Source organism: Anopheles funestus, chromosome 3RL, assembly GCF_943734845.2.
Source record: "Anopheles funestus chromosome 3RL, idAnoFuneDA-416_04, whole genome shotgun sequence".
Classification (NCBI taxonomy): domain Eukaryota; kingdom Metazoa; phylum Arthropoda; class Insecta; order Diptera; family Culicidae; genus Anopheles; species Anopheles funestus.
This window is the reverse complement of record NC_064599.1, coordinates 58,030,902-58,052,074: the sequence shown is the minus strand read 5'-3', so window position 1 is coordinate 58,052,074 and position 21,173 is coordinate 58,030,902. Positions and strand designations below refer to the sequence as shown.

General features: G+C 42.2%; 2 protein-coding genes across 7 annotated transcripts in view; both read left to right on the top strand.

Annotated features, from left to right (window-relative positions):
* The window catches only part of LOC125767530 (uncharacterized), a 37,229-nt gene extending 25,157 nt beyond the window's left edge, over positions 1–12,072 (top strand). For 4 of the 5 annotated variants that reach the window (XM_049434200.1, XM_049434197.1, XM_049434199.1 and 1 more), the window contains exons 3-11: positions 7,572–7,866; positions 7,947–8,647; positions 9,286–9,418; positions 9,479–9,703; positions 9,855–10,035; positions 10,109–10,363; positions 10,849–11,183; positions 11,256–11,428; positions 11,495–12,072. In XM_049434200.1, the coding sequence (XP_049290157.1) occupies positions 7,572–7,866; positions 7,947–8,647; positions 9,286–9,418; positions 9,479–9,703; positions 9,855–10,035; positions 10,109–10,363; positions 10,849–11,183; positions 11,256–11,428; positions 11,495–11,548 (2,352 nt within the window). In that variant the 3' untranslated portion in view covers positions 11,549–12,072. The remainder of the gene's footprint in view (positions 1–7,571; positions 7,867–7,946; positions 8,648–9,285; positions 9,419–9,478; positions 9,704–9,854; positions 10,036–10,108; positions 10,364–10,848; positions 11,184–11,255; positions 11,429–11,494) is intronic. The other variant, XM_049434201.1, reaches the window with a different exon arrangement.
* Positions 12,073–12,664: 592 nt separating this feature from the next.
* LOC125771106 (tyrosine-protein kinase Shark) lies at positions 12,665–21,072 on the top strand. Of its 2 annotated transcripts, none has more exons than XM_049441370.1 (6): positions 12,665–14,157; positions 15,936–16,032; positions 16,106–16,590; positions 16,669–19,000; positions 19,197–19,368; positions 19,439–21,072. In XM_049441370.1, exons 1-6 carry the CDS (start codon positions 14,128–14,130, stop codon positions 19,884–19,886), a joined length of 3,564 nt encoding a protein of 1,187 aa, XP_049297327.1. In that variant the 5' UTR covers positions 12,665–14,127; the 3' UTR covers positions 19,887–21,072. The 2 variants fall into 2 exon arrangements, with proteins under 2 accessions (XP_049297327.1, XP_049297328.1); XM_049441371.1 differs by lacking the exon at positions 12,665–14,157 and adding an exon at positions 15,026–15,568.
* The last annotated feature ends 101 nt before the right edge of the window (positions 21,073–21,173 follow it).

Below are 21,173 nucleotides of genomic sequence, written 5' to 3'. Positions count from 1 at the left end.
CCGGATGGAGTCACACTGTCGACAGTCGCCGACTGAGCGTGTGTCGCTTGGCGTCGGTCTGTTTGTGCTGTCATCTTGCCAGTGCCAACGATTAGAGACGAGTCTTGCCATTCTGCCACACTGTGCGGACACAATTGGGTCAACTGGGAGCGTCAAGAGCATCTACCACGGCATCTTCAGCGGCAGGAGCAGATCGAGAGTAGATCCGAGGGCGATCGGTTCCATTCGTTCAGCGGAAGGAATTCAGGTCACATGTTTAGAAGGCTGAGCAGACGGGTACCGGGCATGCGAAAGGAAGCGTCACATCAGCACGCACCCATTGTAGGTTGCGTTTATGGTGTGTAAGATGCTCTTCATACGCCACGACAAAAGCTCTTCCATTTCTTGAGAACGGGCACACCATAACTCACATTCCCTCTCAGCTTTTGTTCTGCCGGCAGATAAAATCGACACGATGTTTTTTTTTTTTTCATTCAACAGTGACATCCACATACAAAACTTAATAGAATGGCAAAGGCCATGGCAATTTGTTGACGCGTACATTGGCCACTTTCGAAATCTAATTATCGATCGACCACTGGCGCAAAGGCGGTTTCGTGTTTGTAAGACGCAAAAGAATTCCAAATTGTTACCACACATTGCTTCACGTTTCCACGAAGGTGTCTGACGAAAACGGTTCGCTGTTCTCGTCAAACTGTTCATCTTCACCTTTGTTCCATGACCTTCAGGATGTAGAGGGTTTGGTCATGCAAACTTTGAGCTTTTTTAAATAGATTTTCCATTTGAAAGAGGACATTTTCATCCATTCTCATAAGCTTTGTTTTTTGTTAGTTTTTACTGTTCTCCGGCACATAAATGTATCCTCTTCAAACGAGGCAGACTTCTCCTTCTACCCTAAGAAATCATGAAAAATTCTTCAACTAGTCCCTCAGCTCCGAAGCAAAACCAATTATTCGTGCATTCTAACGTACGGCAACCTTCCTTTACATGCGAGAATTACTAAGCACGTTACAACTAAGTCAAGGTTAGTCGATTCATTCATTACTGACCGAATTTTACCACCGTGCTGCTAATGATATGTTACGATGTCAGTTGGCCTAAAATGATCAATGATTGACATTGCCATTGATGATCAATTATTCGCTCCTAAGATGAATGCTTATTAGTTTTGCAGACTTTGAGACAAAAAACTGTATTTGTATATCTGAAATAATAGTTGTCGTATGTCTGATTCCCGAAGAAGTTCTTTGTATGTTTGTTGGAAAGTGAATTGTTTTATGTCTAATTCAAGGTTAAGAGAATCTTTATTGATTTCATCTCTTCTCGGCGTTCAATTAAACGCAACCATCGCATCAATTAAAGGCGATCCCTTCACACCATCGCCATAAAAGGATCGAATGATCTGCATGCAACATTCCATTGCACATTCGATACACGTTACGATCTGGCCCGGGTTTGAAGTGAGATGCATCGAGAATTCGCTACAATCTGGTTAACTGTCAGGCCACCCACAACTTCGAATCCCCCCTGCAGTGCAAGCTAAGTCATCCGGTTTCGCAACTTTCGCTAGCATAAAACACACACACACACACTTAACCCAATCGCAACCTCCTGTCGTGATTGATGAGAGCGATTTTACGCGCGATGAGGGTGCGCTCGGTAAGCATTCTTCTGCGCACACACAGGCGCGCGTGTGCTGTTCGAGGCAATAATTAAGCGTCCCTTACGCGAATGCAAAGATGAGGAAGGAGTGTTCCTTTGGTGCTGGTTCCGCGTTGCTCACCTCGAACGTAGCAGGTGCTACATTACAAGACGATCGCGATCGTATTTTACAATCGATGCGCTTCGATCGTAGGGCGCCAGTGGAAATCGTAGCCGACGCTGTGGGAAGGAAATGAGATGTGTGCGGCCTGTCAACGTGCACGAATTATTATGGCGAGTTCGGTATCGGTTACAGGGTCATTGTAAATCAGGCACGATTGGTATAGGTCATCGATACTTGATAGAAATTATTCTAGTATTTTTCAGTTATATTACACGAGGAGTTGTTAATAGTAAAGAGATATATTCTGTTAAAAAAGTCGTTATTTTTTAATGGTTTCAATTATGGATTGAAATTATAGAAAATTCGGAAATAATTGTCTTCAATTCTTAAAATGTACTATTTACGCACTATTTAAGAGATTTTAAGATGAAAAACGTTGCAGTAAGAATTTTTCAACTAGATTTTACACAAAAATAACAGAAGCTTTAAAAGCAGGCTAGTAATTTACGAGAGTATTGGGCATAAATAAATATTTTTTTATGGAAATGAGTAGTGCTGGGTCAAGTAGCTCTTTTGCAAGAGCGGAGCGCACCGCTCTCGCTCTCTAAAGTGTGCGGTGCGCTTGAGGTAGCTCCACACGGAGCGAAGTTCCGCACCACAAGGAGCGCTGCACGCAGGAGCGATTCATGCGATACAGCTGCCTCTTTTTCCAGTGGGCTGTGCGGAAGCGCGCACAATAAGATGACCGGAGGGATTGAAATACCTCTTTCGCTCTTGATCCACTAGATTCTCAAATGTTTTGAAATTTTTATTTTTTATATTTTGTTTTTTATTCTTTTTTTATTTAAAGCACTATTTAAGTGAAAAGAAACTCATTTCAATCGATTCGCATTAAAATAAATCAATTTTTAAATTTAGCTAAATTTCCCAGAAAAATGGGTTATGGGCCTTATGAAATTTTCGAGTTGAAATTTTTTTTAATTTTTTTCTGATTTTTTATTCTTTTTTTAATTTAAAGCATTATTTGAGTGAAAAGAAACTTGTTGCAACAAATTCGCATTAAAATTTATCACAGTTTTAAATTTTGCTAAATTGCTCAAAAATGAGGAAAATTTTACATTTTCTCAAACAGGGTATGGAACTTGGTTCCTCGAATAACTTCTGGCACAGGCATCTGAGGGCATGGCTGTCCAAGAAGAAAATGTAGCCATTGGTGCCATCTATCGACCGCAGGTTAAAGATTGGCGATCCGTTGGATAGCGACCGAGTTATAGGCAAAATTTGGTGCAAAAATGAGCCTTATCAAATTTTCAAATTTTTTGAATTTTTTTAAGTTTTTATTATTTTTCACACTTTTTTTTATTTAAGGCATTACTTGAGTGAAAAGAAACACATTGCAACTAATTGGCATTAAAATAAACCAATTTCATTGTTTTTGCAAAATTACTCAAAAAAAACGTAAGGGGTAAGCCTTATGAAATTTTCGAGTGGAAATTTTTTTTGAAAATTTTTTTTGATTTTTTATTCTTTTCTTAATTTAAAGCATTATTTGAGTGAAAAGAAACTTATTGCAACAAATTCGCATTAAAAATTTTGCTGAATTGCAGAAAAATGAGGAAAATTTTACATTTTATCAAACGGGGTAAGGAACTTGGTTCCTCGAATAACTTCTGGCACAGAGATCTGAGAGCATGGCCGTCCAAGAAGAAAATGTAGCCATTGGTGCCATCTATCGACCACCGGTTAAAGATTGGCGATCCGTTGGATACCGACCGAGTTATAGGCAAAATTTGGTGCAAAAATGAGGAAAATTTTACATTTTCTCAAACAGGGTAAGGAACTTGGTTCCTCGAATAACTTCTAGCACAGACATCTGAGGGCATGGCCGTCCAACAAGAAAATGTAGCCATTGGTGCCATCTATCGACCACAGGTTAAAGATTGACGATCCGTTGGATACCGACCGAGTTATAGGTAAAATTTGGTGCAAAAATGAGGAAAATTTTACATTTTCTCAAGCAGGGTAAGGAACTTGGTTGCTCGAATAACTTCTGGCACAGACATCTGAGGGCATGGCCGTCCAAGAAGAAAATGTAGCCATTGATGCCATCTATCGACCACAGGTTAAAGATTGACGATCCGTTGGATACCGACCGAGTTATAGCTAAAACTTGATGCAAAAATGAGCCTTATCAAATTTTCAAATTTTTTGAATTTTTTTAAGTTTTTATTATTTTTCACACTTTTTTTTATTTAAGGCATTACTTGAGTGAAAAGAAACACATTGCAACTAATTGGCATTAAAATAAACCAATTTCATTGTTTTTGCAAAATTACTCAAAAGAAACGTAAGGGGTAAGCCTTATGAAATTTTCGAGTGGAAATTTTTTTTGAAATTTTTTTCTGATTTTTTATTATTTTTTTAATTTAAAGCATTATTTGAGCGAAAAGAAACTTATTGCAACAAATTCGCATTAAAAATTTTGTTGAATTGCAGAAAAATGAGGAAAATTTTACATTTTATCAAACAGGGTATGGAACTTGGTTCCTCGAATAACTTCTGGCACAGACATCTGAGGGCATGGCCGTCCAAGAAGAAAATGTAGCCATTGGTGCCATCTATCGACCACAGGTTAAAGATTGGCGATCCGTTGGATACCGACCGAGTTATAGGCAAAATTTGGTACAAAAATGAGGAAAATTTTACATTTTCTTAAACAGGGTAAGGAACTTGGTTGCTCGAATAACTTCTGGCACAGACATCTGATTAAAAAATTACAGTAAAATAAATTATTTACTTAAAAGCGGTTTTACTCTTGTCAGCGTTTCTTACCTTAACCGTGTTTGCTTCCTTTCATAGCATCGTCTACCGGCCTTTCAAATCCTCTCATCATACATTTGCCTCATCGTTGCTTGCACTTTCGTTAGCGATCCGGTGAAGTGCTGGCATCGTTAGAAGCAATACCCAAGCCATCCGTTGGTGTAATTGCCACAATCAATCAGAACCATCCCGTTGGATGTCTTCCCTTTTCCTTGTGACACCGACGGGAAAGTACTCAACTAGCAGAAACATCGAAATGAAAAGGAATGCATAAAATCGAAATGAAAGAAGGAATGATGGAGGATGTTACCTATCAACGCCTTCCTGGTGTTTGATTGCGTTAGTTCCGTTGCGACCGTAGTCGAGCGCCAAAGCGATTAGGTGTCGCCGTTTATTTAACTCATCGTACACCGGATTGACTGGGCTGCTGTAACCACATGACACGAAGGTCACACTGGAAGTTCTTTAGATGTGATGGTCAAATTATTTTATATTTGTAATATAATATAAATTATGTTTAATTATTTCACATTCCCAACAAATATTTCACTGAGCGGTAGAGCTTCAACTCTACGAAATTAAAATGAAAACAGTTTATTAAATTAAACATTAAAGTTTCCAACAAATAAACAACTCAAGAAGTGTGGCAACCCTCATTTATGGGCATGAAGTAGATTTTATGTCCTCAGCATCATATGAACTAAACTCACATTTAGCGTCCACAGTACACCGTTCCGTGCATTCGCCGGAATTAACACACTCCACAAAACCCAACTTCAAGTCAACTTGCGACGGGCCGCTTCCAAGATTAATGCAAATACATTACCCGTAATGCGATGCGATTAGACTGATTAGATTAGAGCACGTCTACTTTACGCTCCGTCCGAAAAGCAGACGGTTCCCGGTTCGAGTCAGAAATGGCCCCCGGGGGCCCAACATGGGCTGAGTCCGGTGTTGTCGTAGGAAATAGAGTCAATTTTGCATTTCCACTGCTCGATGTCGCCAGGCGTTGGGCCAAACGACAGTCAATTAACAGCCCAAGTCTTTTGGCTTAGGGAGGGAGGATACCGATGAAATAGAATCATTAGTCCGTTGACATGGTCGGGTTTTTGGATCGAAACAGGATAACGATCCAAGCGCACTGGGAGGCGGAAGTAGAAGTAGGTTGAAGCACCGGGCGAATGAAGCATCGTGTCCGGATATCTTGTCCGTGTCTCAATGCTCGACAAATCAATTCATTACGTAGGGATTAATTTTTACTGCCACATTGATCGATGATTTGCATTTCAGTTTGGCTGAATAAAAGCAAATGCGGACATTTTTTTAAATTGGAAGCTTTCATTCATTTTTCAAACAAAACGGTGATATTTTAGGCAAATTTTTAGACATAAATAGTGGAGTTTTGGGGCATTTTTGTTGTCACACAGTGCCGCTAATGCATTTAAAATAAAATCGAGACAAAAGCAGTTGATATTTTTTCCTCTTTAAGGATTTTTTGGGCAAAACAACTTAATATTATTGGTTTATTATAACATTATAGATTAATTACAAACAATTTCATTAAGAGAAATATGAAAAACACACTCCATGTTCATGTCAAACAACGGCGGAAAAACATGACAAGTTTTGTTGGAATTTGTTCCGCATACAGGTGGTAAGCGATTCAACTGATAGCGTATCTTTAAACGGCATCCAGCTTCTCGCTACCTTTCGTATTCAGGTCCCGGGGCTGGACACTTTATGTGTACATCAGCCCGACAGCCATTCGTCGGATGGTGTTGCTTCCACAGTGAATCCGCCCAGCAACTTCGACGCATGAAGTTCGGATAGAGTTGATTGCGCAATACGCTGATTGTATTTGTTGGCGCACTATCGCACATATTTTCCTGGTTGTTTCATTTTAATGTTAATTTTTTTTCTCGTTAAAAAAACACGTTAGGACGATCGTATGTTATAGCGAGAAAATAAGACAATTTAAATAATTCAATTATCAAACCACAGCAACTACTTTTGATCTGCCAATATAGTATAATAAGAAAAAGTTGATTAAACCACTTTACATCGCACCATTCGTTCAACACATTGATGAAAAAAAATTAACCGTCGGAATAATTGTGGTTAGCATGGGAAGTTTAACCCGTTTTTCATCTCTTTGCGGTTTTTGTCGTCCTCTACATATTTGTTGGAAAACTTTCACGATCATCCATCTTACTCTATTCACGGAATTAATATTGAAGTCGAAAGTTAGCATTGAAAACAAAAAAAACCCTTTTTTTATTTTCAATGTGTTATCAAACTTGGATAGCGATGTCGGAATCATTGTTTTTTTTTAATGAACAATTGTTGAGTGTCTAAGTTTTCATTTGGCACCTAAAATACTATTTCTGAGTTTGAAATTCTCTGACATTAAGGTAACTCCGGTTCCGCAATTTTCCGGTTCGGGTTCGAATCACAAATTAATTCCAATTGCCAGTAACGTCCCCAACCAACGACATTGAATGTCTATTTTAGTGACAATATGAATTCCTTACAAGCATGACCTGTTTGCTTTGTAAGTGTATTAGCGACTCCAAGCAATATCAAGTAGGATTTGATCTTTCGCGTAAGTTATATGGAAACATATACGAACGAAGTTTGCTCAGTTTCGAATCGCACCTGTTCGAAACGCAACTACCTGGTGGTTGGAATCCCGAGGAACCGTCGAAAGAGATTGTTGGTAGAGACAAGTGTAACAACTGCGCAGAAAGCCCTCCCTCGAGTTATCATTTTCAAAAACATTAGTTGCCATCTTCTCCACCTACTCCACACGCCACCTTATCGCAATTCTCCGTAGTGGAGTTCCAAAAGTTGAAAAATAAACACCTAAATCCAGATGAGCTAAGAATTCCGAAGACTTTTTTCAGGTGGAACATGACTCATCTAGATGTATCTAGCGCACTCGTCCCAGTTCTCCAATATTTTATCGTGTTTTATTCTTCCTACACAGGGTACACCTTACAGTGGTTACACGGCGGCTTCCACCGACTGTGCCAACACGCTTCCTTCATCACCTTCACCCACCTCGCTCGGTAGCATCCACAACCGGCAAAGTTTCAACTTCTGGAAGGCCGGCTCACAGACGCCCCTGTCCGCTTCATCCTCCAGCAGTTCCTTCTTTCGGCCAAATCAACGTTTCCTGCTATACAAGATACTCAAAGTGATCTGGCGCTATATCAAGTGGCCACTCGGGTTACTGATGATCTGCGGTTTACTAGGGCTGGTGGTGTACTTCCTGGTCGTGGGTAAGTAAAGTCATAAAACTACTACCATTCGATTGGGCTTATTCACAAGGATTTACTTTTCAATTCTTCTTCCGCGATAGATCGTGATATCATGAGCAGCGGCTTGTTGGGCGAGGACGGATACGAGGTGGATGAGAATTTGTCGATCGATTTTAACGATTTCACCAGCACGAATGATCTGCACTTTGACCATCGTTTCGCTCAAGGAGGTACCTCCAAGGAGCCTAAATCAAAGGACCCACAAGGACCAGGTCGAACGGTGGGTAGCAAGTTTTCCTTCGGTTTGGATAACGACCTGTTGGCGGTGTTCGGTACGCACGCTAAGAAACCTTCCTTTGAGTGGCCTACGACGGCATCTACGACTCCGTCCGGCACGGAACGTCAGCGTACGGAGAGCGCTAGTGAAGAGCTTCCGGCACTGGTAGTTAAAGTGACCGATGCGCCAATACGCAAAACCAGCACCATCTCGCTGAAGGACTACACGAAGGCACGCGTAGTGTTCGATGATGAAGATTTCCTCGACGCGGATGACGGTCAAAGCCGTACGCAACAGGCACCGGTGCATGCGGAAGGCACGACCAAAGCCTACCAGCCAGGATACTCGACCGATCCCGCATCGCCAGCGATTCAGGTGGGACTCCGAGCCGTCCCGGCACGTGGAACGGAGGTGCGGGGGTTCACCTCCGGCCATCAGAACAATTTTGGCGTCCCGATCGAGGAGGACGAGCGCCTGTTGCGTAAGCTGAACGACCAGCTAATGCAACTGGAGCACCAGAGAGAAGTGAATTAACGTTTGTTTTTTTTGTGTTTTCATATTGATTGTTATCCCGTGCCAGGTGTTTGTTACCGAACTTGGTGGTTCGCCTTTTTCTTTATTTCCTATTTTTGAGTAACATTCACTACGCTGCTTTTGCATGTTTCTTTGAACTTTCGGAATCCGGAAGGCTAACAAGAAGACTTCAGGGTAAAGGCGGGCAAAGCTACAACTTCTCTCTTCTCTTCTCTTCACACGTTTAAACTTTGGATTTCAATTGCAATATTCTCCAATATTTTGGTGGATATCTTGTGGAGTGATCTAAAAAACGAGAATTTTCTAAGCACACATTGCCGGAAACCGGTGATTAGTCTGTAAAACACACTAAAACACAAAACTGCATGGCTACTTATGATACTAAATGCACAATAGCACGTTTTCCCAAAATTTGCATGCCAGTACTGATGAAAATTTGTTGAACGTGGAAAATGTTTTAATTCCGGCTTAGAGCAATGAGTGGATTTCTTCCAGTGTCTTATTGACATTTCATTATTTGCTTTCAATTTGTAAACTACTTAAAATCATGTTTACAACAACAAAAAAGTGACAGAGATTTTTGCTACTAATTTTTAATTCACCTTTCGTTTGGTTTAATCTAATGTTAGAAAAACATTACCACTCCATCGGCCACTACCGACTCAAGTCTCTACCGGACGAAGGTGTCACCGACGTTACCGATTCTGTCACGCTTTGAGATCACAACCGAAGGATTGAAACGGTTTAACATTTCCGAAGAAGGTAAGCTAATGGTACGAAGGAACTGGGTTCCGCTTAATGATTCCTTTTTGCTTCTTACAGGCATTTGCCAATCTACATCGCTTCCGCTGTGCAGAGGAATTCTACCGTATGATCTTACGGTTTCCACCAATCGGCAACTTTCTCCACTCGAGTACGATCACTTCCAGTATCTGATCAACTCGAAATGTTCGGTGCGCGTCGCAGAATTCGTATGTCTCGTACTGGAACCGGAATGTCGACCAACACGCATGGGAACACTAGCACCGTGCAAGCGTATTTGCAAATGTATGTATTTACAATGGCTAGTGGTCTTTCACCAATACTTTTCGTTGTGTTCTGTATTGGAACTAAGCAATTTTTTGGATGAGTAGAAAATATCTCTACTCAGGTTTAAGTGCAAAATATAGAAGTTACTAATTGCATGGTTTTGTTTTAGCTATTCTGGAGCCGTGTGCCCACATTATTGCAAGTTCGGAAGCGTTAACAGCGACTTTCGATTGTGATAGCTACCCGGACTCGGACGATCGTAACGTTTGCGAAGATCCAACCCGATTAGGGCAATGCTATGCTAACGAGTTCCGGTGTGCCGATTCTAGCTGTATACCGCTGCAATGGAAGTAAGTCCGAAAATCTGTATACAATCTCCGTAGAACTGGGTGTTCATACCGTCATCGGAACTGTCTTCTACAGATGCGACAACATTAAGGACTGTCACGGTGGTGAGGATGAGTCAGACTGCAAGCAGTGCGAACGGGACGAGTATCGCTGTATGTCGAATGACAAATGCATCCCGGACAAGTGGCGTTGCGACCAGTACGAAGATTGTCCGGACGCCTCGGATGAGCTGGACTGTTACTACGACGAGCCGACGACATTCCCGACGGCTTACGGTAGCCAACGGGAGTATCCCTTCGTGCAAGTACAGGTTCCCAACAGTCCGAACGGGTAAGCGGAGGTTATGGGAGTCCGCGCTGGGTGCGCTTGCTGAGTGTTTGTGTAGCTGTAGACCAGGCACCAGGACCTTGACACAACGGACATGCACCCTGTAGAACGTCTGGACGGAACTGCTTTTGCACCGTAGAGTAACATTACACGATCATTGCACGAGCGAGCTGCTCGAAATGTGTTTGTTTGTACTATCTATCTATCTATCTCTCAAAGCTTTCCGACATTTTGGGACATTACCGGACATAGATGTTGCTACTAGTAATTGTGTAGGTGACGGTGACGCTTTTAGTGGAATGAATCTGGTAAGAAACACACCTTTGTACTACGATCGACGATGAATGGCTCCGCGACTAATGGATGGACTTTGTGCCTTTGTTTCGTGTGTGAGATTTCGGTTTCTCAATATTTTCTTCTGGGAAACAGCTTATGTTAATCGAATCTCTCTAAGTGCATTGACTACTGTAACTGCGATCTTCTTTCAGTCGTCCGTACATCACGATCACCAATGAAGATCGATCCCAATCGGAGGGACACCGACACACCTCCCAGGAAACGGTCCAACCTGGTGCTCGTGAGTACGCGAATTATGGCACCTCGGAAGAAGATGAAGAAGGTGACAAGTATGAACCGACTGCGGCAGAAAACGCACCCTTCGTAAATCGCCACCGGAATCGTACTAAGGATGAAGACGATACTGCTGCTGCTGCTGTTGGTGCGGACGAAGATGCGACTACCACCGTACGATCGAGTGAAAAACCAATCGAAGATCAAACAGAAGCTGAAACAAGCCGCACACTATCGGTGCCAAAGTCATTAGGTAGGGAACTGATATCGCTCGAGAGAGAGAGAAGAATAAGCACTTAATACGGTGGTCGGTTTCATTTCACAGTGAACTTTCAGGACAGCAAGGAAATCATGATGACGTCCGATTCGGAGAATGATTTCAAGATCAGCAGTACCAGCCGAGATTTTCTAACGACGGCCCATGTGTCCCCGTGTCCGGAGGGTGAGCTGCGCTGTGTCAGCGGTATCTGTATATCCGTCAATCAACTGTGCGATCGGGTAAGGCATCGGTGAATGTGGACATTACGAGATTATGACTTATGTTTCGACTTATGTTTTTTACAGGTCGCTGATTGTGCCGATGGAGCGGATGAAGCTGGATGTACCTACAAGGAATAGAGGCAGATCTTATCAATCCGCTAGTGATGTGTTTGAATGTGTTTTTTGTATACTCACTTTCTGCCAGCAATATTGTTAAACAAACACTGTGGTTTGATTTTTTTTATTGTTGATTCATGTAAAAAGCGCATATAGGAATATCGTTCGGAAGTGCTGCCTTCCCCCAACAGTAAAGAGTATTAAACATTTATTTTATTCATTGAAAAACACATGTTCAAACATGCCTTCATCGTGCAGGTGAATGACGCGGCACTAAGCCGTCAACGTCCACAGCGCCGTTACCATCATTAGAAGATAGGGTCGTTTTTTGTTTTAAATCACTGTAACGTAAGATTGTTGCATTCCCCATTGTATGAACATTGCAATCGTCATTGTGCTAGAAGTTAGGAAACGTTTCATTAGAACACACTTTGCGCTTTGTACATAGAAGGCACTACTTGACACTCATTTCATTATTATCGCTTTTGCGAATCTGTTGTAAATGTTTTATCTTTATCAGTGAATAAATACAGTTGAACTAATAATGCTGTTTTGAAGAAACATAAATAACATTCCCTTTTGGTACTGGCGCCGTTCAAAGCAGTGGAAAAGTCTGCTACGGGCGGAGGTTCCAAATGTGTCCACAACCGAAACTTCGAGAGCCAAACGAATAAAAAACTCGTTTTTCTACCCAACACCTCTACGAATGAATTCATAACTAGTTTCAATAATCCATACCAACGAAGGAAACTAATCTGCTAATCTAGTACAAACTGCTTTAGGTATTAAATAATTTGCCCATTGTATATCTGTATTAATACCATGGAGGCGCATGGTATCTGTCATGTCATGTCTATAATTTGTGAGCACTTGTAGTGAATTCTATATTTGCATTAAGTTTAAGATAAGAAAGATCATTTCTTTCATTCACACTTTAAAATTCTTTTTGGCGATTTTTTTTCGTTTTTAAAATATACATAAATATGAAAACAAGACTTCTTTCAATTTGTGCCTAAAAGTATGCAAAAGATTTGCATAATTGAGAAATAACCTTTGGCATATGTTTCTGAAAGGAAATAAACATTATTTATTCAATTGTGAGTAAAAGATTCAAATCCTTACATATATACTCTTGCAATCTCTTTCAACTCTCTACCGTGTAGCGTTTGTTTGTTCTTTTCCGCTTCCCTCAAAAGGGAAGAGATTTACACCACTTTGCAATTATTGTCCAATTTATATGGAATTTCGTTACTTCATGATTGTTTCGCAAATGTTACCGACATTCTAAATTAAGTTCACAATACCGATTTAAACATGGGGAAAATCTTTATCAAGACTTAACACCCGGAATGTATACAATTTACAAACCACCAGGCGTCCGCTTTAGCTTCTCCAACATGCAAAAACACATACACAGCTATTTATAACGTATCTCTCACATAAGCTCCACACTCACACCATAACAGCATTTAGTATAAGTGAGCTCCAGATGAAAATAGGGAATTCCCCTGACGTCCGTCTGTCCGATGACTCATCGACCAACAATAACATTGGGCAAACAGAAAACCAAAACAAAACTAACTAAAGCACTAACACAACTACAGTAACAGACTTTACAAATAATAAAAAAAAACCAAAAAGACGCCGGCCATCAACAGAAAACACAATCTTTTGCTCATCGCAACATGGAAATGTTGGGCATGTGCGAGAAATGCCGGCAATCGGTTTAGCAGGTGGTCGACCAATTGTTTCCCATCTTGCATCGCACACTTGTTTCCCATAGCAAATACACTGTACTAAGGGTTTGATGGTAGTGGTGCAATATTATCAAACTGCCCGCCGGTGTTAGTTGTTCTCATCGCAACACATTCATTCGTCTGTCGTCAGTGGAGCAGATCATACATAGGAAAAAGAAAGTTGTATGGTTTGCCGGTAGCTAAACGTGTACTTTATCTCTTATCCAAGTAGCTCTGAAAATTGGAACATTTGTCACAGACAAAAAAGTGTTCAGTAGGCTGTGCCAAAACGCTACGAATGTTTATTGTCCAGTGAAACTTGTTGGTGTAGTGCATTGAATACCAAAATCGACCGTACCAGCAGTCCAATTTCCACAGGTCAGCGACGTACAGCCGTAGACACATTACGGCGATTCTCACTCTCTCCCATTGGCCATGTTCCCGTCACGCACATGCATCAAAGTTTTCGTTCTAGCTTTGTTGGCCATTGTCCAACGATAGAAGAAAAAAAAATGTTTGCAACTTTGCACCGGTGACTCAGCGCACGGAACGTCTATCCGTCCCCTTACATTTGTGTCATGTGTGGCGTTAGTTCCTTATCAACTTTTACTCCGGGTCTTATTTAAGTGTTAACAATAACATGAAACAATAGGATTTAAAACGGTCGGTATGCAAAAAAGGTTATACAACGCGAAAGAACAACCATTTGGCAAGTTTGAGCTATCGGTGTAGACACATTACAATGACTTAATAATATGTGATAAGTGTATTGCTGTACGATTGAAAATTAATCAATAAAAAAAAAGTCATCAACTTACCGGCAACTGTGCGTTAAAGAACTGTTTACTATTCTGCTGAAGAAAAATGTCCCGAACGGACTATGTGATTGTGAAGGTAAGTGTCTGCGCTTTAATACCCAACATGATTTATTGCGCCAACCCGTGTGTTCCGAGGGGTTTGCACAGCATCCCCGAAATGAATTATGAACCATACTATGGACGCCCATACAGTACACCGTTGCAAGGATTATTTTGGACTAAAGAGCTCAACGAGTGGCTTAATTCGTGGCCATATTTCCTGCAAAATGACGTAGCCTTTAAACTTCGCTTGCCACACGTTTTTCTTTCTCATTCTCCTTTTTTCACTCAACATGAAACATGTTACGTGGCGTTATACAATAGCAGATTTTGGACGGCTATGTATTAAGATTCTTGTTATTTGAAGAGACTAGGCAATATTTTGCTTAACTGTTCATCTCTTTTTTTTGGAATCATCTGTGTTTCATAACATTTTTCTATGTTCTAGCAGCATCTGTCAGCAGCAGGATGGCATTAACTTATTAACAGTTCGCGTTAGATTTAATAGATAAACATCATTTCTCTCTAAACTTTTTTATGGCGGTATAGCTATACACTTGAAATGAGTCTTTTGGACAATACGACGATTATTAATAGTCCGGGACAAGTTTTGCTTCAGGCTCAATTCCCGCCATTGATCATGTTCTGTTGTACAAATTATTGCTAATTATATCTAGAAAATTATCTGAAAAATGAATGTATATGATCGCTTATTTGAATATGCATATTAAAGGTCACTTGCCGAAATAGCGTTAGTAACGATTGAAACCATTAGTTTATAAAAAGTTTATGTAGTTTATGTAAAGTTTATGTAGTAAATTAAACTTGTTATTTGCTTAACCTTCTTCACGATATTTTGCAATCTTTCCTTCTTTCTTCAGTACCACATTTTGTGTGGATGTACCTGCTTTCTTCATAAGACGGATTGATGATCAAGTTAAAAAAAAATCCCAAACAAACAAAAGCAAACAAACTGTCAATTTAAACTGTAATGAATATGGCGGGCACATAGTGAACATTCAACACTTTACTATAAACCTTTGTACCAAACACAAACAAAGAAATTCTTCATATCTACAAATGTCATCCAACAAAACATCTCGATCAGTTTCGCAGAAAAAGTAATAAATAATATAAACACTAAGTAAATAGCGCTTGCGAAATTGATTGTTGTGCGTACACTTGTGCTCGTCGTGTTTTTTTTCTTGCTTTCCACTGAAATAAAACTAACGCAATCGATACGTACGTTTTCCAGCCACGGAAGTGCTATTTCCGAAGCTAGGTGGCAATGAGCTGTGATTGAATCCGATTGTACATGCGCATTGCTGGAGTACGATAGAAGTTGTGCACTGATCGCTAGTGCCAGATGTACAAATACCTTTCGGGAATGTGCAATATTGTGTTGTGTGAATGAGTGCACGTGCCAATAGTTTGATAAAGACAAATTGGTAAGCATTGCATTGGTTCCTTCATCGCATTTCTTAGGCTGTGGGGCTGGATTAAGATGATAACGCTGACAATAATGAGACAAGGCGTAGAAAAGACAAAGTTCGTAGTTTGTTGCGCATGGATCAAACGTCAATTATGTTCAATAAGGGTGAACCATTCTTGTGATAAAAGACCGTACCATGCTAGGGGAAGCGTCGGAGAACAACCTGTTTTACGGAGACAGTCCTGTCTCACTCTTACTTTCACTTAAACTTATAGAACGAACAAGTCCGACAACAATTTGATATGTATCCATGGGTAAAAAAAACGGACCGATTAATGAACTAATTTCTATTTCTGCATTTTTTTCCGTTGTTCCCCCTGTAGACCAAATCCTACATCCTAAGGATGAATCGCGAGGAGAATCTGTGCTGGTTTCATGGAAAAATATCTCGTGAAGATGCGGAAGAAATGTTACGACGAGGTAAATGCATTCACATTGTATGTACGTTCTAAATAGGGTCATTTATTTAATACCTTATTTTGTAATTTTATAGAAGGGAGCGATGGGGTGTTTTTGGTACGGGAAAGTTCCACCTCCGAGGGTGATTACGTGCTGTCGGTGCTGTTCAAGGGCGAAGTGGTACACTACGCTATACGGCGGCATGGAGATGATGCATTCTTTTCCATCCACGATCACACACCGATTCACGGGCTGGATTCGCTGATCGAGCACTACCAGAAAGATAAGGGCAATCTGGTGACTCGATTGCAAGTTATTTGCCGCAGTGATCCACCACCGCACGATGTCCGCAGCCATGGGACCACCAATCTGCTGCACCGTGCTACGAAAGAAAGTAACTACACCGTCGTATCGGAGCTGCTCAAGTGTGGTTACAGGAACATTGATTCGAAAAATCAAGACGGCCAAACAGCGGTTCATCTGGCCTGTTTGCATGCGGACGATAAGATTTTGCTGAAGCTGATTGAACGCGGTGCGAATATAAACAGTCGCGATGCCAAAGGCAACACACCACTGCACGTAAGCGAAAGCGAGTTCGATTAAATTCCTATTGTTTATCAATGTTTACTTTTAATGATATGCACTGCTTTCCTTTAGTATGCCTGCGCCAAACGGAACGGGTTGGAAATGGTCAGGATGCTGATAAAGGCATCCGCTAGTCTGCAGGCACGGAACAGCGATACCGGTTGGGTACCACTGCACGAAGCAGCCGAGAATGGAAATATGGACGCAATCCAGGAGCTGATGCGCCATCGTGTACCGCATCGACCAAGAACAAACTTAGGTGAAATGCCGTCGGATTTGGCACGCCATCGGGGTCACTATCAGGTGGTCGAGTTTCTGAACGCTTATGAACCGTCCCGACCACAGACTCATCGTGACCTCTGGTACCATGGAACGCTTGAGCGTATTTCGGCGGTTGACTATCTGAAAGATTTTGCAGCCAAATTGCTACCGAATCTAGCCCACAGACAGCGCGAACAGGAGCGCGACAACAACAAGGAAACCAACGAGTGTCTAGATGGGCTGGAACAGTCCACCTCCGGCACGTATCTGGTGCGCTACTCGGCCAAACAGAACGTAGATGTACTGACGATGCTGTACGACAACGAGCCGAAACATTTCATCATCCAGCGACAGCAGGAGTGGTTGTACATTGACGAAGGTCCCTACATGAATTCTCTCGAGCATTTGATCGAACATTATACGCGCTTCTCGGACGGATTACCGATAAATTTGCGCTTTCCAGTCACTCCCGGACCAAAGCCACCGATACCGGCGTTCGCAACGATACCGAAATCAAAGCACCGGATGCATCGCTCCGCTACGGACGGTGTTGTTGCTACCGGTGGTACAACGTCCGCCCTGTCATACCTCGGATCGTCCCATCAGAATGCGAATGGTTCCACGCTAGCGGCCGGTTTGACCAGCATGTTTCGCAAATCGAGTGAAGCTCCCACCACAATCACCACCTTACCATCGAAAGGGCTGCCGAGGAATCTATCCGTCCCGAACGATGCAATGGAGCAAATGAACCGGGTCGGTTTGTTCGATCGCAGTCCCGATCGTTGTGCACCGGAGGCGCCGGGTCGTCGGCAAGGACCAGTTTCGCCCAATACAGACGAAGCAAAGCTCAAACCAACCAGCAGCAGTAACGCATCGCCAACGTTCAAGAAAACGTTTATGGATGGGGTGAAAAGTTTGCGTAAGAGTAAGCAGAAGACAAAACCATCGGCCGGTGATGCGGACGGTGGTGGTGCGACAGTAGAATCGAACACAGCCAGCAATGCTTCGTCCATCGAACCCACGGTGAGTCCTTCGAAGCTGCTGCAACAGTTGAAATTTTCGTCCGATTTTAATCTTGCCGCGAGCTGTGCCGCATCGGACGATATCTATAAAATTCCCACCAACAACTGTGCCATCGTTGATATCGATATTGGCGAACCACCGGTTGCTGTCGGGCCGGTAATCTCCACCCTTCCACTGGATAGGGATGAACACGAGACCCCGCCAGCAATCCCGCCGAAGCTCTCCTCACCTGCGCTCGATACCGTAAACAACAACGAACCGGCGGCATTAGATTACTTCACGCAAAGCGATGATCCGCTCCGGTCCGATACGCTGCCGGATGATGAAAGTGAAGCGATTTACTTTGTGGAAGCACCAATTCCATCACTGGCGAGAGGATGCAGTGAAGCCACACATGCTGTCAACAACAACGTTCCTACGGATGCTGGCCAAACGACACGAAGCGCCATGCCAACGAACTACATCATGACAAAAACCGTACCGATCTTCAGCAGTGTCTCGGTGGAGGAATGTCAAACGCCGACCAGCCCGATCGGACAAATGCGGGCCAGCAAGTTGTTCGAACGGCTCGACTCGAACCAATCCTCCTTCAGCCGAGCCAGTGTGCTCAGCGGGGAAAGCGTATTTTTTGCCATGTTTCAACAGCAGCAAAATCAATCGAATTCCTCCTCCGCGCAATCGGAAGGCCCAAACTACTTCATACCGCAGGAGTGTATCCACGCCGAAACGGTACTGGGGCGGGGTGAGTTTGGTTACGTTTACCAAGGTTTCTTAGAACCTTGGCCACTGCTGGAGAACCTTGGCTATGTGAATGGAAGTGGCAGTACCATCAAACCTGGTTCCGTTCCGCCCGTGATGGGTCGTGTTCCGGTCGCGATTAAGAAGGTGATGGACAGCCAAGAGCGCCGTGAACGGACGGATTTTCTACGTGAGGCGAGTGTTATGATACGGTTGCGACATAACTGTATCGTGCGATTGATCGGTATCTGCAAGGGACCACCGTTAATTATGGTGCAAGAGCTGATCTCACTCGGTTCGATGCTAGTGTACATCACTAAGAACAAAGCCACTATCAATCCGCAACAGGAGATGATGATTTGGGCAGCACAAATTGCCAGTGGTAAGTAGGGGGGGAACTAACAGCAAATCTTAAACAATGCAAACGAAGGGTCCTGACGCTGCTCTCGTCAATTTCTTGGGATAAAGAGAATTTATTTTATTCAAACGAGTTGAATGTGGAAGGATGTCGTCCCTTCTTTCTTTTCAAATTTGTAGGCAACTCGATGATTGATATGAATACTTTTACTCATTCTCAGGCATGCAGTATCTGGAGGAGAAACATTTCGTCCATCGAGACCTTGCCGCTCGCAACATTCTGTTGGCAAACAAGTATCAGGCAAAAATATCCGACTTTGGTCTGTCGCGTGCAATCGGTGCCGGTCAGGAGTATTATCGCGCTAGTCAGGGTGGCAAATGGCCCATCAAATGGTTAGTATGCACATAATTATTGCGCTCTCCATGCTTCGCAATTGAAACCCAAAATTGTTGCTTTTGGCAGGTATGCCCCCGAGAGCTTTAACTACGGTACGTTCTCCCATGCCAGCGACGTATGGTCGTTTGGTGTGACGCTGTGGGAAATGTTTTCGTATGGTGCACCACCCTACCACGACATGAAAGGTGCCGATGTGATCAAGCTGATAGAGGAAGATCAGCGACTGTCGCGACCGGACGCCTGCCCGGACAAGGTGTTTGGGGTGATGCGTAACTGTTGGCAGTACAATCCAAAATTGCGTCCTACCTTCCGCTTCTTGCATCGCTTCTTCTCCGACGATATCGAATATCAAAACCTGCAGGAACTGGTCGGAACGGGTGTTGAGATCAATGCCAACACGACTGCAATAGCCGGGGCAACGAATATCTCCGCTGGCAACGTCACGAACATCAACACGACCTTCACCACAGTGGATACAGCTGTCGCGGAGGCAAGCGGAGGAGAGATAGTTTAGCTGCACAGGTACCGTACAAAATACGGCATTGGTATCATAGGAATGTCTTTCCGTAACTAATCGTATTACTCTTCCAAGAGAGCTTCTATCTGAAACGATTATTCTAGTATTGTCGAAACGTATTGAGGTTATTTCCAGACCACGTTAAGCGTCGTTTGCAGCGGGTTGTGCTTCCTTTTTTTATAATTTATACACAAACTATTTATTTCCTTTCCGAACCATTCCGCTTTTTAAATATCATGTTTCTGGAATTTACCAACTTTTTATGTTAATGGTTTCACTTATGATATACATCTTTTCTACATTGCGTAAGCAAATGAATGCAGAAAATTTGCCACACATCTATTCGAACAAGTGTTTATAAAACACTTTTTGGGCGCACTCAAACATTACTGCACCGATGGCTCGACGTTCAGGTATAAGTGAGTTAGTCATTTTGCGTATTTAATCTTAATTTTAACAGATGGTTCTTCCGCATGAGATGATAGTTTCGCATTTTAGCTAAAGATGGGTGAAGCACAAAGTTGTGGAATGTTTGTACGCGACATTAAACACAAAATTCGCAAATGGATGTTGTACATCAGACGGTTTGTGGAGGACAAAACCACAGTGTCATAATGAAACCTCTTGGTGCCATGCTTACCATTGGATAGGCATTGTCGTTTCCAGAAACTGAACGCTTTTAATGATATACATATTTGAGCACACATATGTAAATAAAGGAAACAAAAACTGTTAACATAGTGCTATACTTTTGCCATAATTCGGGGCAGCCGCTTGCGAACAGGCAAACGGTATAAATACGTAACACGATCAAGAAACTTTAAACCGCTTCACAACTTCATTGAATGTATGGAATTATCACTTAAAATTCAATCAACAGATTCCTAATGAAAGCACTATCGCCAATCGCATAAATAAGCGCACAATCTGATGCAAAAGACAACAGCAGAAAACAAGACTCAATTCATAAAATAAACTCTCTGATACAAAGACATTTTAACGATCATTTTATACCCCATCAGGCATACGTTTACGCGTGTATAAATGTAAAACAATGGAATAGAATGCTTGCGAATGGTATTATGAATGGATATTAAACAAAATTTACCTCACCTAAGTGATGGTCAAAGAATGGCTAAAATAATTAAAATGATTGAAATAAAAAGTGGTTCATTAATAATTACATTTACAATCCACCAATCCACATTTCCACCGGGAAAGAAAACTGTGATAAAGCGCATTAAATTGTGATGGTCCTCACACGCTTCGGATATTTACGGTGCG

What these genes read in the sequence shown, in the direction of transcription:
- LOC125771106 (XM_049441370.1), top strand. Translation starts at nt 14,128, where the DNA reads ATGTCCCGAACGGACTATGTGATTGTGAAG. An exon ending in CGGACTATGTGATTGTGAAG is followed by an intron (nt 14,158 to 15,935) that starts GTAAGTGTCTGC and finishes TTCCCCCTGTAG; the next exon opens with ACCAAATCCTACATCCTAAG. An exon ending in AAGGCAACACACCACTGCAC is followed by an intron (nt 16,591 to 16,668) that starts GTAAGCGAAAGC and finishes GCTTTCCTTTAG; the next exon opens with TATGCCTGCGCCAAACGGAA.